The following is a 15,076-nucleotide window of genomic DNA, read 5'->3' as shown; positions in this document are numbered from 1 at the left end:
CTATAATTAAAAACCTGTTCATCATGTTTCTGCTTTTAGATTACTTTTACTTTTGATTTATAGGTTAAGGGTATTATTTGTTTAAAATGTGGTTCTCATATCATCTGCTGAGGACTACTCGGAAACATGTTAAAGATAATCTAGTTAACACTGGTTTCAGTTAACTCCACAGCAAACAAACAGAACAGTATGATATACAGGGAGTGCAGAATTATTAGGCAAATGAGTATTTTGTCCACATCATCCTCTTCATGCATGTTGTCTTACTCCAAGCTGTATAGGCTCGAAAGCCTACTACCAATTAAGCATATTAGGTGATGTGCATCTCTGTAATGAGAAGGGGTGTGGTCTAATGACATCAACACCCTATATCAGGTGTGCATAATTATTAGGCAACGTCCTTTCCTTTGGCAAAATGGGTCAAAAGAAGGACTTGACAGGCTCAGAAAAGTCAAAAATAGTGAGATATCTTGCAGAGGGATGCAGCAGTCTCAAAATTGCAAAGCTTCTGAAGCGTGATCATCGAACAATCAAGCGTTTCATTCAAAATAATCAACAGGGTCGCAAGAAGCGTGTGGAAAAACCAAGGCGCAAAATAACTGCCCATGAACAGTCAAGCGTGCAGCTGCCAAGATGCCACTTGCCACCAGTTTGGCCATATTTCAGAGCTGCAACATCACTGGAGTGCCCAAAAGCACAAGGTGTGCAATACTCAGAGACATGGCCAAGGTAAGAAAGGCTGAAAGACGACCACCACTGAACAAGACACACAAGCTGAAACGTCAAGACTGGGCCAAGAAATATCTCAAGACTGGTTTTTCTAAGGTTTTATGGACTGATGAAATGAGAGTGAGTCTTGATGGGCCAGATGGATGGGCCCGTGGCTGGATTGGTAAAGGGCAGAGAGCTCCAGTGCGACTCAGACGCTAGCAAGGTGGAGGTGGAGTACTGGTTTGGGCTGGTATCATCAAAGATGAGCTTGTGGGGCCTTTTCGGGTTGAGGATGGAGTCAAGCTCAACTCCCAGTCCTACTGCCAGTTTCTGGAAGACACCTTCTTCAAGCAGTGGTACAGGAAGAAGTCTGCATCCTTCAAGAAAAACATGATTTTCATGCAGGACAATGCTCCATCACACGTGTCCAAGTACTCCACAGCGTGGCTGGCAAGAAAGGGTATAAAAGAAGAAAAACTAATGACATGGCCTCCTTGTTCACCTGATCTGGACCCCATTGAGAACCTGGTCCATCATCAAATGTGAGATTTACAAGGAGGGAAAACAGTACACCTGTCTGAACAGTGTCTGGGAGGCTGTGGTTGCTGCTGCACGCAATGTTGATGGTGAACAGATCAAAACACTGACAGAATCCATGGATGGCAGGCTTTTGAGTGTCCTTGCAAAGAAAGGTGGCTATATTGGTCGCTGATTTGTTTTTGAATGTCAGAAATGTATATTTGTGAATGTGGAGATGTTATATTGGTTTCACTGGTAAAAATAAATAATTGAAATGGGTATATATTTGTTTTTTGTTAAGTTGCCTAATAATTATGCACAGTAATAGTCACCTGCACACACAGATATCCCCCTAAAATAGCTAAAACTAAAAACAAACTAAAAACTACTTCCAAAAACATTCAGCTTTGATATTAATGAGTTTTTTGGGTTCATACAGAACATGGTTGTTGTTCAATAATAAAATTATTCCTCAAAAATACAACTTGCCTAATAATTCTGCACTCACTGTATAATTTGTTATTAGCTAACACTGTGAAGCAATACAGAAATGTTGAAAGAAATAATAATGGAAGCTTTTTAGACCCTACAGAAACTGGAAATATCACAGTTTTGTTTTTGGTTTTTTGCCCAATGAGCAGTGTTGGGTAAGTTACTTTAAAATAGTAACTTAGTTACATTACTAGTTACTTCTCTCAAAAGTAAGTCAGTTACTTCAAGTTACTCGTTACTTTCAAAGTAACGAGTTACTAGGGAAAGTAACTTTGGTTTTACTCAGAATTCTCTTGCTTCCATAACTTTGCCAGTCTCCTAGCTTGCTTACTTGCCACAGTGCACTGTGCCACCTACCAATAGAAAGGAAAAAATAATGTGCATATTTCCACGAGAGAAATCCCACGCCTGGACCGTCATTGACTGCTGCCATGATTCTAGCCTACGTCACAGTGTCATGTGTGCCTTTTACATCCAACACAAAAACTGCAGTCGTGGTGCTTTCGATTGTACTCAGAACTCGGAAATTCTGCCTTCCGAATAGGAAGATGTAGGCAACACCAGACTGCAGATGAGCTGCTTACATGGCTGGACTGGGACAAAAAATTGGCCCGGGCATTTTGACTAGAGACTGGCCCACCATTATAGGAAAAATCATAAAGCCTTTGAATGAAAACAAACGCTGTTGTGACAGTGATGTACACTGTTCTGATGGTATATATGCATCAATCAATCAATCGTTTGTTGTAAGATTCAGATAATTATTTATTAAAAGCGAGACATTTTAAATGAGAATAAGAAAGAAAAGTATTTCTTTGTGCCCACATCTCCCTGTTAATGCCCTACCTGGCCCCCCTGGCAAAACTTTGCTAGACCCGCCCCTGCACAGTTACCAGCTGTCAGCTACATAAAAAAGGATCCTGGTGTTATTTGTCTCTCAGAAACAGTTCATAACTTCCCTTCAACTCATTTATGTCACCTAAAAGGTAAACCTGTTTCTCCATCACCTGTTCAGCTCTGATGATTCAGTAAGGACATCTCCTGGTTTCACCTTCATGTTTCCATCTCACCACATATACAAACCGATATCATGACCAGCAGGTTTACAGCTGTGGCTCCAGCAAACATCAGCTGATAGAATTTATTTAATATTACTTTCTACTAACAACAGCTGATCAAGCTTAAACGTGCTGCTGTTGTTTAGCACGACATCCGCTGGTTTCCTCTTTCGGCGCAAAGTGGGAGATAAACAAACAAGAGAGCCAATCAGCTGATCATTGATCAGTTTTCATGATTGAAGTAGAAACAGGAGAGGGAGGGGGGAGAATGAGAGAAGAAGAGGCAGCTGTGCAGCAAAGACACAGAATAACTCCAGCTTTGTGCCTTTTTCATTGTAGCTGAATTACGGGACAAACTGTTCCTTTTCACCTCAATAAGAAACGCATAGTATTTTCTCTGAAAACCAGACGGGACGGACTCTAATAACTTATGAACAAAATAAAGTTCAGCATCATTAACTTCATAGCACCACCCAGCTGTATAGAAACTTCGTCATGCTAGCTAGCACGCAGTACGGAAAAAGTCAGAATAACGAAAATAAACTCCACCTAAACTTGGTTCATATCTGACCCAGAGAGACTGCAGGTCATAACTTCTTACCTGAAGTTCAGTTCACACTTGGACCGGCGGCCGCCTCGGGTCTCTTTTCCTTCTGCGTCCCCTTTCCTTCATCCACCTGCTGGCCTCCACCACTTGCTAATGTTGCTGAATCTGTGGAAGCTCCGCGATAGCCACCACACGAAGTAACGAGTAACGACCCTATCTAAATCCCAGTAACGACTAACGCGTTCCTGATTTTGGCATAATAACTAGTTACCGTGCTCTTTACCACAATAATAACGTAGTTACTGTAACGCGTTACTTAATAACGCGTTAGTCCCAACACTGCCAATGAGTACTGAGCTGTGCCACATGAAGAAACCACCATTTTACCAGTTTCCATAGAGTTTGCACTGTGTTAAGATTTGATACAACAAGAAGTATCTGCCTACTGTCACTGAAAAACATTTGTGTTATACACTTTTGTTCCCCTGTCTTTAAAACTGCTGATATTTTGCAAAATACAAATGCTTCTTTGTGAACAGAGCTGAGGAAATTGAAATTATGACTTAATTTCCCTTTGTTCAATAATAGACTAGCCTAGTTTATTCAGAAATCATTGTAAGACAGTCCTGATTAAGTCACTGAATAATTAAACCTCATGGTACAACTGACAAAGATTAATGTCTCTGATCCAAGGACTTGTAACACTACAATTTGACCAGAGGTGGCAAAAGTACAGATATTTGTGTGCTTAAGTAGAAGTCCAGATAATGGCGTTGAAAAATACTCTAGGGAAAGTTGAAGTACAGATTAAATTTCTTTATTCAAGAGAAAGTGAAAATGTACAGACTCTTGCCAAAAAGTAAAAGTATCTCACTGAAGAATATTTCTACCACATATTTTTATGCAAAGCTAGCTGGATTTTGTGCTATATCAGTGTAATAATAAAATAATATTAGTAGATGGAAATACCAACTTTATGTCAGTGAAAAGTTAATCACGTAAGCAGAACATCAGCAGAGACCAAGAAGGAAAACAAAATCGGTTTTCTGTTGCCTACATTGTATAGGGTGTGTTTGCCTCTAAACAGGAAAATGTGTAGAGAGAGGTTAAAGTGGGATTCAGTGGGGGGTAGAGGTCCCTAAAAACAGTTGGGGAAAAGACTAATAACTCACAATAATTTCTATAAAGACCTTACGTAGATTTTCTTATTGTACAGGCTGTGATCAATTGACCTGCTGCACATTTTTGGATTTACACACCTATATTCAACAAGATGTCGGCCCACGTTTCATGAGTCGTCCTGGCTGATTTCCATCCTCTACACTAATCATCAAGAAACTAACCTCACAGCCCATTGTTCATTCAGATGTACTGTTTATAAGGTTGGGCAGTCAGCTGATACTGAAGAAGTCACTTGGATTAGTGACAAAAAGTTTCTCCTACTGAAAACACTATAATAAGGCATTAACATTGCAGGCATATTTTCTGATTGTTGTGCTGTGCAATAATGCAACTTCAGAGTCTTTCCACAAGACCTGAGCCTCTGCAGCAGGTACAGCCTGCTCTGCGCTTTCCTGTAGAAAGCATTTGAATTGTGACTCCAGTCCAGTTTATTCTTCAGGTAAACACTGCCGTGTACAGAATTTTTGGAAGGAATCTCAGGAGAAAGGCTGCCCCTCTGTGGGTCTTCCTTGGTCTCTTGTGTTCTGGGGGCCTCTGGATGTCTGGAGTTTTGATCTCCTCCATACCTGCTTCATACCCTGGAGGACGGGGCTGTGGCTCCCCACACTCCCTAGCAGATCGTTACATGGAGAAACCTTTGGAATGCAAGCATGCTGATCCACACAGGTATGCACACAGGTGTACACACGGGTATTCTTGGCTGCTGCCTCAAAGCACATTGTGCGCTGTCTATCTTGCGTGCTGCACAATATCTTTTGTTTATTTAGTATCTACTGATATCTACTGCTAGCTAGTTTATTGTAATGGTGCTTTTTTTTTTATTATGTTGCTCTTTGTTGTTTGCTTTCTCTTCTGTTTTTTTTCTCCATACAGGTGACCCAGGTGTTTTGTTTTTTTGTTTGTTTGTTTTCTTTCTTCCCCCCCTTCTCACCGTCTCTTCTCCCCTTTGGTTTTCTTTCTCTCCCTCTCTTTCTTTCATTCTTTCTCCCTGTCCTATCCCCCAGTCATGTCTGTCCCGTTTGTAGCAACTGAAAATAAAATAAATTCATAATTATAATAAAGGTCAATCAAATGGACCAATATGGCAAGGCCATGATGATCCACTTGGTAAAATAAATCCGCTTGGCATCTTTCTTGGCCTTAAGACAACAATTCTGATGGCTAAAGATCCAAACGGGACACAAAAAAAAAAAAAAAAAAAGGATTTACTTTGCTTTTGGCAGTTGAAATGGACGATCTGATTTCCTCATGTCAGCATTGTTCCCACATCATCATAATTAATGTTGTTCCAGGTTCAACATTGCAAGTGACCAATCACCTTCTTGTGACGTCATTCCTTTGCGACTTCGAAATACCCGCCTTCGATTATTTCGAAATACAAGTGAAGAAGCGAAAAACCGCCGCCTGTCCGCCGAATTTGAAGTCAATTTAGGATACTTTCCTTTAATAAACGGTAAGCATTATACATATGTTCCTCACTTGGCTTGCTGTTTGTTTGCTACTTGACGACAGCATTAGCTAACCAGTGTTCTCTAGACCAGCGTTCCCCAACTTTTTGGGTGTTTCGTGGCCCGGGGGTTGGGTCAGGCAAAATTGCAGTAGCTTCCCTGATCATTTTACAAACATAAGTGAAGAGAATCTGGACTAAAAGGCCTAGACTTATGGTTGTGTGCTGAATCTATGAATCAAACTATCACCTGGAAACATAATTAACTGGTCCATAGCTGTGAAACTGGACATGAGTTCTTGATTCTATGGAGATTAACAGTAATCCAGAAATTTACAAATTTGTCCTGGTACATCGCGTAAATGTTGTCCCAGGGACATCGCGTAAATGTTGTCCCTGGGACATCATGTAGAAGTTGCCCTGGGACATCGTGTAGATGTTGTCCCTGGGACATCGTGTAAATGTTGTCCCTGGGACATCGTGTAGATGTTGTCCCTGGGACATCGTGTGATAGCTTGTAAATAATGGAATGAAAATTATTGATTGTTATTAACTTGTGAAAAAGAAGTGTAACAAATCCACATGTTATGTTCTTACACCCTTACAGAAACTGTGACTCCTTCACAATGTCAGGTAAATGTCAACTCATGTTGAATAATCAACCAATCAAGCCTTTTATTATCACATGCAATGTTACACGTACAACTGCAATGAAAATTTCACCCCCTTCTGACCATACATATATTGCTTAAACATCACATTGGGAAGACAGGTCGGAAACAGTTAGGAAGGTCAGAAAACAATTTAATTAATAGATGAGGGGAGAGGAGGAGAAAAAAGAACTACAACCAGACAAAGCTCCTAGAAGACTGAAATGGATGATGGTTGCAGCATGCAAAAAGAAAATGATATCTGTTGACTACAGCATATGCTTTCTCACAGATTACCTTGTGGGAGTAGCTGGACCAAACTCTATTGGTATTTCAAGTTTGAAATCCCTGTTTGACCAGACTAACATTTCAGATTAGGTACCTCTTGACATAAAAATCCTTTTATGTTGTCATAAAACTAATGTTAAATTCTGCTTTAAATACACTTTATTGTACAATTTACTTAATGAATCGTATTCCTTAGTTCTGTTTTTATTTATATGTATTTATTTATTTGTTTTATAAGGTAATAGATGGCCTAATCTATTTGCAGTGTGAGGTATGTTGAAAAGCTTGTTTGATCATAATGACATAGCATGTTTACGTTTTTTGTAATGTATTTGAAAACATAGGTGTATTTATGTTATTTTTATAGAATTTCCCTCACATTTATCCAATACCAAGCCAAATCACTGGAAAAATTTTGGATGGGTCCACAAGAGCACAAAGTGCATACTTTTTGAAGGTATGACTTGGACTGTGGTAACTATGTTCTTATCACAAAGGGTTTATAAGTTGCCACTATAAACAAACAGCATTTTCCAAAATTGAAGCCTTGTCAGAAGAACCTGAAAAACACCTTTCTGAAACCTTTTCTGTGTAAAGACTTGCTCAAAAGCAATGCACACAGATTAAAACATTTCTGTCTTGGCCAACTGATAAAGAACACCAAAAATTGAGTGGTGCGTGTTGAGTCTGTGGTCTTGATTTGTTTTGTACACACTATAGAAATTAATTAATGTAAACCAAAAATGACACTTTCTATATGTTTGTGTATCTGCAGAATTAATTACAAGTCTCACCTGACAAGCTTTTGCAGTTTTGCAGTGTCATTCTTGACAGAAAAACATACTTGTCACATTATTTTTATTTCCAGAAAAACATCTTTCAGATGTATGAGAAATTGATTGGAGCCTGTCTGGAAAACGGCAGCCACTGGACCTTGTTTGTAAGTTGCACAGATTTTGCACTCTCTCTAGTGCATGATACTTTTCAGTGTCCCTCATTAGGAAAGCTCAAGGCCCAAGCCTACCATATCCATCTTTTTACAAAACAGTTTTGTGACATACCCAAGAGGACCATAGTCTATATGAATTCATTTGGCGAGTTGGAGGTCAGAAAAAGTGCGGTGTTGAAAAACTGGAGGTAATTAATTAACATATTTAACATAACATATTTAATTTAATTGAAATCATTACCGAACGTGGTTATTGATTTCTCTATATGCTTTTTATTTGTAATAACTGCGATCTCTCAGCTCATTTGCTTCAGCAAGAGGCTGCGCTGGAGAGTGGACCTTGTCACATGTGAGCCACCCACATCAACAGGATGGGAACTCATGTGGAGTGCATGTCATAATGGTACTGAAAACTATAGCTTTAACCTATATAAGTAATGTTTACATTTTTGCCTATTCAGTTTTTAAAGCCTTAGAGGCAGGATGGTAAAATCTCAATTTTTTTTGTAGATTGAACCATTTCAGCAGTAATGCTTTGCTTTGGTTGCTCTGTTTTTTTTTTTTTTTCTCGGGGGGGGGGGGTTTAAAAACAAACAAACATTTCTTTGTTAATCTAATTCTTTTTGTTCTTTTTTTTTTTTTTTTTTCTTCGTCAATTATTAGTTTGCCCAATCTCTCATTGACGGTAAAACACAAGTGGAGGAGTACAACACTGAAATCACAAAGCTCAGGTCCCGACTTTGCCACTACTTATTTTCCTCAATAGGTAAAGATAAAATTAGCTGCCTTCTTTTTCTCTAACATTGGAAAATGTAACTTGTACTTAAACAAATTATATTTTGCAGATCGAACTAGGAAGTGCAGTCAGTGCTGGTGTGTGATTGCAGCCAAAGACCGGGTACACTATGACATGTCCTTAGCCATATAGATTGTTTATTTAATGGACTTTGTTCATTTGTTTTTTGTTTGTTTATTTCTTCTTCTTTTTTTTTTTTAAATTCACAGGTGCAGTGCCAGAAATGTGGTGCATACAAGCACATGCGTTGTTCAAAGTCTGTTTGTGGCATCTGTATCTTCTGTGAGAGTAAGTCACAATATAACTAAACAATGTCCAAAAATGTTTAAAGTGAATTTTTTTTTCGTAATTTTGCCTTTGCACACCAGGACTGTGTAATTAAAGTGGACGTTTCAAGATCCAGTTTTTACACAAAACTATTTTAGACATAACTGTGTCGTATTGTGGGGATTTCTCTTCACAATTAAATTGATATAGGGCTGTTTATATCATTCTTCTTTATGTAACAGCACAGTGCAGCACAGCAGAGGGAAAGGAGTTGTGCAGCATAGTGGGTGGCTATACAGGAGGAGCAATAGAAGTAGCCAGTGAAGAATGTCATCAGGGAAAGCATCAGGCAGCGAATGACAAAGGAAAAGTTCCTAAGGGAGAAAACATCTGCAGCAAATCGACAAGTAACAGTGAGATAGGAAGACTGACAGTCAGAGATGAAGGTACACAGACTGAAGACAAAGAAAAAGAAGCAGAAGTATACGGCACAAGTCTGAGTACAGATAATGCTGCTGCTGATGATGTTGACAGGATCGATGCAGATACAGAATTCCAAACTGATTCAGAAGGAACTAGTACAGTTTACAGAGTGCATGGTCGCTTATCTGTACCAAGCTCAAAAAAGAAAACCTACACAATAACAGAAGACGAGATCAAGCGCAGAATCAACGCAGAGAACATGTCAGTTCATGTTTTCAGAGGTTTGATTGGGGTAGGTATACATTTCGTGATTTTGATGTCACCTGAAATAAATCCGGGTTACTCGTATCAATGAAGTGACAATGTGGCTGGAAATTGTGCATTTGCTGCAACATATACACAATTACACCATGTAAACAAAAGCATTTAATTAACTTTGTGCGCGTGTGTGTGTCTCTCTCTGCTCTTTTGGTGTTTGCACTTTTTCTTTTTTAGGGCCGTAAAGCCAAACTGCCCGCAATGATTCTTGACAGGCCTAAGAAGGCCAAAACTAAAGTAACAGTGTTTAGTGTTCTGAGTGAAGAGGAGGCTGGGGAGCTAGCCCTCGGGTTTGCCGGAAGATTGGCCTGCGATGTCACAACAGACATGGTCTGTAAAGGCATCGACCATTCAAGTGCTGATATGACAAAGTAAGTTAGTAAAACAATATGAAAGTTGTATCTTTTTTGGTATTATTTGTCATTTCCCCGTCATTTTTGGGTTATTGGTGTAACATTGTTAATCTTACTTTCTAATAACAGACAGACTCTTCTCAAAATCCAACACAATCTTAAACATGAGCTGACTGATTCCTCAACCTTCAGTTTGCTGACACACACCTTTGGCCCCGCTGCACTGGATTCTGTCATTTCATTCCTGTGTGAAAAACTTGATCTTGTCTCTTAAATAATGAAACCTTTTGTGACTTTTGTTTGTTCTGTAAATCAGAATCTTGAAAATTGTTCATTGTTGTTCTAAGTTTGTGTTAACTATTTGGCAAAAATGATTGGTTCCTAATCCAAACAGCATAATGACTGTTCTAACACATATCTTAAAAATGCTACAAAGAAAGAAAATTATCACATATGTTTCAATATGAATGTAATTGTGTCACACTCGGTTTGTAGTAGCTTTCCTGTTTTATTTTGAGTTTTGGTATGTTTACACTGTTATTTTTATTTCCCGTGTGTTCGTCTTCCCTTATTAGTTTTACTGTATTTAATTAGTCTGATTTAATAACTTATAATTATTTACTTTCCAGTGTTTATATATGCTCCTCGTTTGGATTATTGTTTGTTTGAGTTCTGCCTGTCTTTTCTATTAAAGATTTGGACTTTTGGACTATTAGTGGACCTCGTAGGTTTTTATTCTGTTCAATTGGTAATTGACTGGGTTTAATTTAGTGGCCTGGAAAACAGGCCGGAGGGGTCTGGTCATTTTAACCCCCTAAGACCCGAAATCTTCCATGGCATGCATTTTTAATTTCTCTTTGATATTTGGGCCGATTGGAACCCGATGAATGTAAAAAGAAAGAATTACCAGGTTTTGTTTTTTTTACCTAATTTTTGTTTCTGAGAAAAATGAGAGCCACATATGAGGACATTAATTTGAAATTTCGATAGAACAGTTGCAGTATAATGTCCTCATAACTGTATATCAGGCACTTGTTGATCAAGATTTAGTATTTTGGTCTAAATAACCCAAAATGTGATGTCCACATGTGTGGACGCCAGGCTGGAGTAAAGTGTTAGAGCTATTTATACCTATGTAAACTTTTATACACTGGTTTTTACCTGTCTTGTTTCAGAAAGGTTTAAAAGGGTAATGTCCACAGTTTATTTGTTTATTTATTTGTTTGAATTCAACATATTTTATTAAAGTAATTGAGCTTGAACACAGAAAAAACTGAATCAAATAATCATGAAATCAAATCACTTGCACTATACTGAAGTCTAATCTACTCTGAGCTAATGCCGGTTTCCAACACTAATGATCGGGTGAAGGAGAGAGATGAGGGTGTGCACGGCCACTGGTGCTCTTATCCCTGTTCTTTGTGATACAATCCAACAGGAAAGCAGTCAAACCCTTGGACATTAGCCAAGTTAACGTTCACAAATATATACACACAGAGGAACTCTGAGCCCCAATGTCAGCATTAGCACAAACATGCCACTTCATACCAGAAAATGAACCTTGTGTAGTCTAAAAACTTTTTTATTTAATCAAACTGTAATGTTGTTGAACTCTGACGGACGTGTCTTTTAATCTTGTCAACAAATCCTTAATCATCTAAAGCTGCCATTTATCATCTTGTAAAATGTTCCCTCTGCTTCTGTTGCACATCTCCCCCCCGACACTCTCTGCTTCACCAGCCCTGTGCAGCTGGTTCAACCCCTGCCTGCCTCCTTAAACTGGGGTGTTTAAATCTCTTTACCTCTGTTGTGAACTTCACACAAAGTTTGTGGTAACAAAATCAAACTGACGAGGATCTCGTTTGAAAAACACACACACTCACGAGACAAAATAAAAACAGACTGCTCAAAGCAAAAGCAGAGCTCACAGCTGGTAGTACAAACACAGTGACAACATGCGTATTAGATACCCTCAGTGCCAAAAGCATAAATATGAAAAAATGTGATCACCAAGAATATCCTAAAAATGGCATTGAGGTGCGTGTTACAGTAAAGAAAAAAAAAAAGTAGCCAAATTTTCATCGGAAAATGTTGAATTTTAGTAAAAACAATGCTCTGTAGTTTGATACTGTCGTTACAGACAAAGCAGATGTTTAAAGCCTTTGGACGCACATTTGAAACGCACTCATTCTCCTTATCAGCTGGAAACATTAAAGCCGTAAAATGACTTTTTCAAACGGATAAAAACTATTGAACAGCAGCAATGTTGAGCCTGTTCCAAAATTTGAATGTACATGTGTTGAAGGTGCGGGTCTTGTTGAATTATTAAACATACTTTCTTTAATTTTTCGAGCCACAAAAACAACAACTTTTAATTTTCTTCTGCTTGAGTATCGGCCTCGGGTAGCTCTACTTATCATTGCTCAGTCAGTTGTCTGTTTGTGCTACTTTTTCTTCAAGGAGCAGTGGATTATTGGTAAGGGTGACTTTATGTGTTTAGTTACTTAAGTGGAAGTACTGTGGAAAGTTTTACCTTACATACATAGATCTACCAGTACAGCTTCTGAGGTATCTGTTTACAAAATGTTATAATCTATTCAAAGGTTCTTTGCAATTTTACATTGATAAACATTATCCTTAACACATTTGGCCCACATAAAGTACTATGGCCATCACACTGTCATTTAGAATTGTTTAAATAACTCGTGTCTTAAGTCCTTCCATCAAACAGAAAATTTAAAAAAAAAAAAAAACATGGTTCACTTTTACATCACAAAATGTTAGAAATATAAGCCGTTCATAACAACCTGAAAGGTTGGGAGGTTAAAATGCAAACCAATGGAAGCAGAAGTAGAAGACTATAATGTCTCAGAGCACACGGTGTCTATTAATGTGTAGACATGTATAAATAAGAGCTTAATAAAGATGCTTAATTTCTTAAGAAATAAACAGGTGGAGTGATCTTTATCAAAAGTGGATGTTGCATCTGTGGCTAAACCACTGTACCCAGAAAAAACTTTAAAAATCTACTGTGTGTGAGGCTGTGTAAGTAAAGCTTGCCCTTCACACCTGCGTGTAATAAACCATTTGTTGGGGGTTGTGGATTTGTCACCTCAGCATTGTGAAAGTGGGGAAACATGTTTCTGGCTGTGCATAAGATTCCTCCTTACAACTTAGAATCTCAGTTCTAAATGAAATTCAGATGTTTTTTTAAGTATGGCTAATGTATTAATTGACTTCTAAGGCACGCACACACACACACACACACACACACACACACACACAAGAACAACACAGAGAAGAAGAAGAGGGGGTCGTTTTACTACACATCATAAAAACGCAATCATTCATCTTCCAACTGTATCTTTCTGTTCTGGCTTTAGAATCATAGGTTGTTTACTGAGCCGTACTTTGGGAGTCATACTGTTGTGATACTGAGGAGAAAAGGGTAAGGTTTGATAGACTAAACCCTTACACACACAAAACTTGAATAACCTAAAGAGTGTGTGAGACTGCTAGCTGTGTTGTTCAGCATTAAACTCATCTACAAATGTGTTAGTAAAGAGCGACTTGTACTTCTGTCCCATTAAGCAACGGTTTAACAAATTTCACTGCAAACTATAAAAGGAATCTGGATTTATATAGAACATAGTAGTGATGGATTAAGTGCAGGAAACACTAGTATAAGGTGTCTATTGAACAAATCTCCTTCAGCGTTCAAAATGACCAAAGTGAGGCCTACAGGCGTTTCTCTCGATTGGTTGTGTTCAGGGAAAAAGCAGCTAAATACACTGAGACTGCTCCACATTGTTAGTGAGTTAACTCTGGATATCTGTAGGTTTTGTCAAACTTGGAGTGAACAAAAGCAGAAAAACAGTAAAAGATGCAGACAGTGAAAGTCTGGTTTATTTCATGAACACAATGAAACATTTTACAGTCCACAGAGCAAAGTAGCATACATGATAAATAGATACACATAACATGAGAAGTAAAACTCGTCGTCTTACCACATGTTATATTCTGTAAACTTAAAATAACCACAGAAATTAGAGTTTAGTGTTTTAAGTCATCTATTAAAAAACATGAGTCAACATTACTGAAGTGACGCTTTAACGATGCGTCTTATCACCGTGTTTATGATGATAAAACATGTTCTCTCGTTAGTAGATGTCAGCCCTGTCACTTGTCATGAAAATGTCCAGAGCCAGGGTTCCTCTTCAATTACCATTGATCATTAATAGGGTCACAAAAGATTTGTCACATTATCCCCATAAACAAAATGCTTTTATAGAAATCATTGTGATACAAATATTTAGATTCTTGATTCACAATGTGCACGAACTCAAAATCTTTAGAGGTTCATATTTATAAAGTATCGCAAATAATACATTTATACCATTGTATGAGCTACACTTCTTGTAAAAAACTGATTGAAAAAAGCTCCTGTCGTGACCTTCCTTCTGTGAGGACACACACACACAGAGAGAGAGAGGGGGAAGATCATTAGGATTGGAGGCGTTTTTGGATTTTCACTTATTGTTGGCTTTACAGTCACATAAAATTCATTCCAATTTTTTTGCCTTTGCTTCAATTAAGGTGTTTCTTTAAATCTACAGCAGCTTCCTTTTCAAAAAGCTTACTGACATAGTAAGGAAGTAGCTAGGGAACTCAGTAAGTATGAGCAACAACAGCTTAGGGACTGTTTCTACAATAAAGAGGAATTCATCATCATCCGCAGTTCATCAAAAAAAAAAAAAAAAAGTGCCATTAAAAACAATTCAGCAGATCCTCAAAGTATGGATACAATCTGTTTTCAGCTGTAGAGGTACGCTTCACTCGGGGTTGCTAGGTCATCTTAAATTGTGGTTTGTTTAACATGACTATTTTTCTTTCTCAGCCAATCAGTAGCACTTGTGCGATTGTTTGGCCCCCTTAGCTCCCGGTAAGCTCAAGAAAGCTTCAACCGCATTTGTGTCGAAAAATAGTAACGTGTCCCCACCACATTTTCTTGTTAGTAATGGTAATGGCGTTGTAACGATAGAAATAGCAATTAGTTAGGTTACTATTTACTGAAAA

General features: G+C 38.2%; 1 protein-coding gene and 1 long non-coding RNA gene across 8 annotated transcripts; both read left to right on the top strand.

Annotated features, from left to right (window-relative positions):
* The first annotated feature begins 5,747 nt into the window (after positions 1-5,747).
* On the top strand, positions 5,748-9,750 carry LOC147303359 (uncharacterized). Of its 7 annotated transcripts, none has more exons than XM_086280864.1 (11): positions 5,748-5,962; positions 6,564-6,589; positions 6,899-6,934; positions 7,133-7,165; positions 7,262-7,351; positions 7,763-8,031; positions 8,144-8,246; positions 8,507-8,609; positions 8,689-8,741; positions 8,849-8,927; positions 9,149-9,750. In XM_086280864.1, the coding sequence occupies exons 6-11, from the start codon at positions 7,778-7,780 to the stop codon at positions 9,682-9,684; spliced, it is 1,128 nt and encodes a 375-aa protein (XP_086136990.1). In that variant the 5' UTR covers positions 5,748-5,962; positions 6,564-6,589; positions 6,899-6,934; positions 7,133-7,165; positions 7,262-7,351; positions 7,763-7,777; the 3' UTR covers positions 9,685-9,750. The 7 variants fall into 7 exon arrangements, with proteins under 7 accessions (XP_086136990.1, XP_086136991.1, XP_086136993.1 ...); XM_086280867.1 differs by having other exon boundaries at positions 5,749-5,962; positions 7,262-7,834; positions 7,943-8,031; XM_086280865.1 differs by having other exon boundaries at positions 7,262-8,031.
* Positions 9,751-9,768: 18 nt separating this feature from the next.
* Positions 9,769-10,715, top strand: LOC147303358 (uncharacterized). The gene is made up of 2 exons (XR_015126957.1): positions 9,769-10,018; positions 10,130-10,715. It is a non-coding gene; the product is annotated as an uncharacterized LOC147303358 (long non-coding RNA).
* The last annotated feature ends 4,361 nt before the right edge of the window (positions 10,716-15,076 follow it).

Source organism: Aulonocara sp. 'chitande type north' Nkhata Bay, linkage group LG22 (genome assembly GCF_057382095.1).
Source record: "Aulonocara sp. 'chitande type north' Nkhata Bay isolate Kocher_YH1m ecotype deep benthic linkage group LG22, A_spYH_male_GT1.1, whole genome shotgun sequence".
In the NCBI taxonomy this organism is placed as follows: domain Eukaryota; kingdom Metazoa; phylum Chordata; class Actinopteri; order Cichliformes; family Cichlidae; genus Aulonocara; species Aulonocara sp. 'chitande type north' Nkhata Bay.
This window is presented reverse-complemented; position numbering and strand designations above follow the sequence as displayed.

What these genes read in the sequence shown, in the direction of transcription:
- LOC147303359 (XM_086280862.1), top strand. Translation starts at nt 6,539, where the DNA reads ATGTTATGTTCTTACACCCTTACAGAAACTGTGACTCCTTCACAATGT. An exon ending in AAAGTGCATACTTTTTGAAG is followed by an intron (nt 7,352 to 7,762) that starts GTATGACTTGGA and finishes TTTTATTTCCAG; the next exon opens with AAAAACATCTTTCAGATGTA. An exon ending in GCGGTGTTGAAAAACTGGAG is followed by an intron (nt 8,032 to 8,143) that starts GTAATTAATTAA and finishes GCGATCTCTCAG; the next exon opens with CTCATTTGCTTCAGCAAGAG.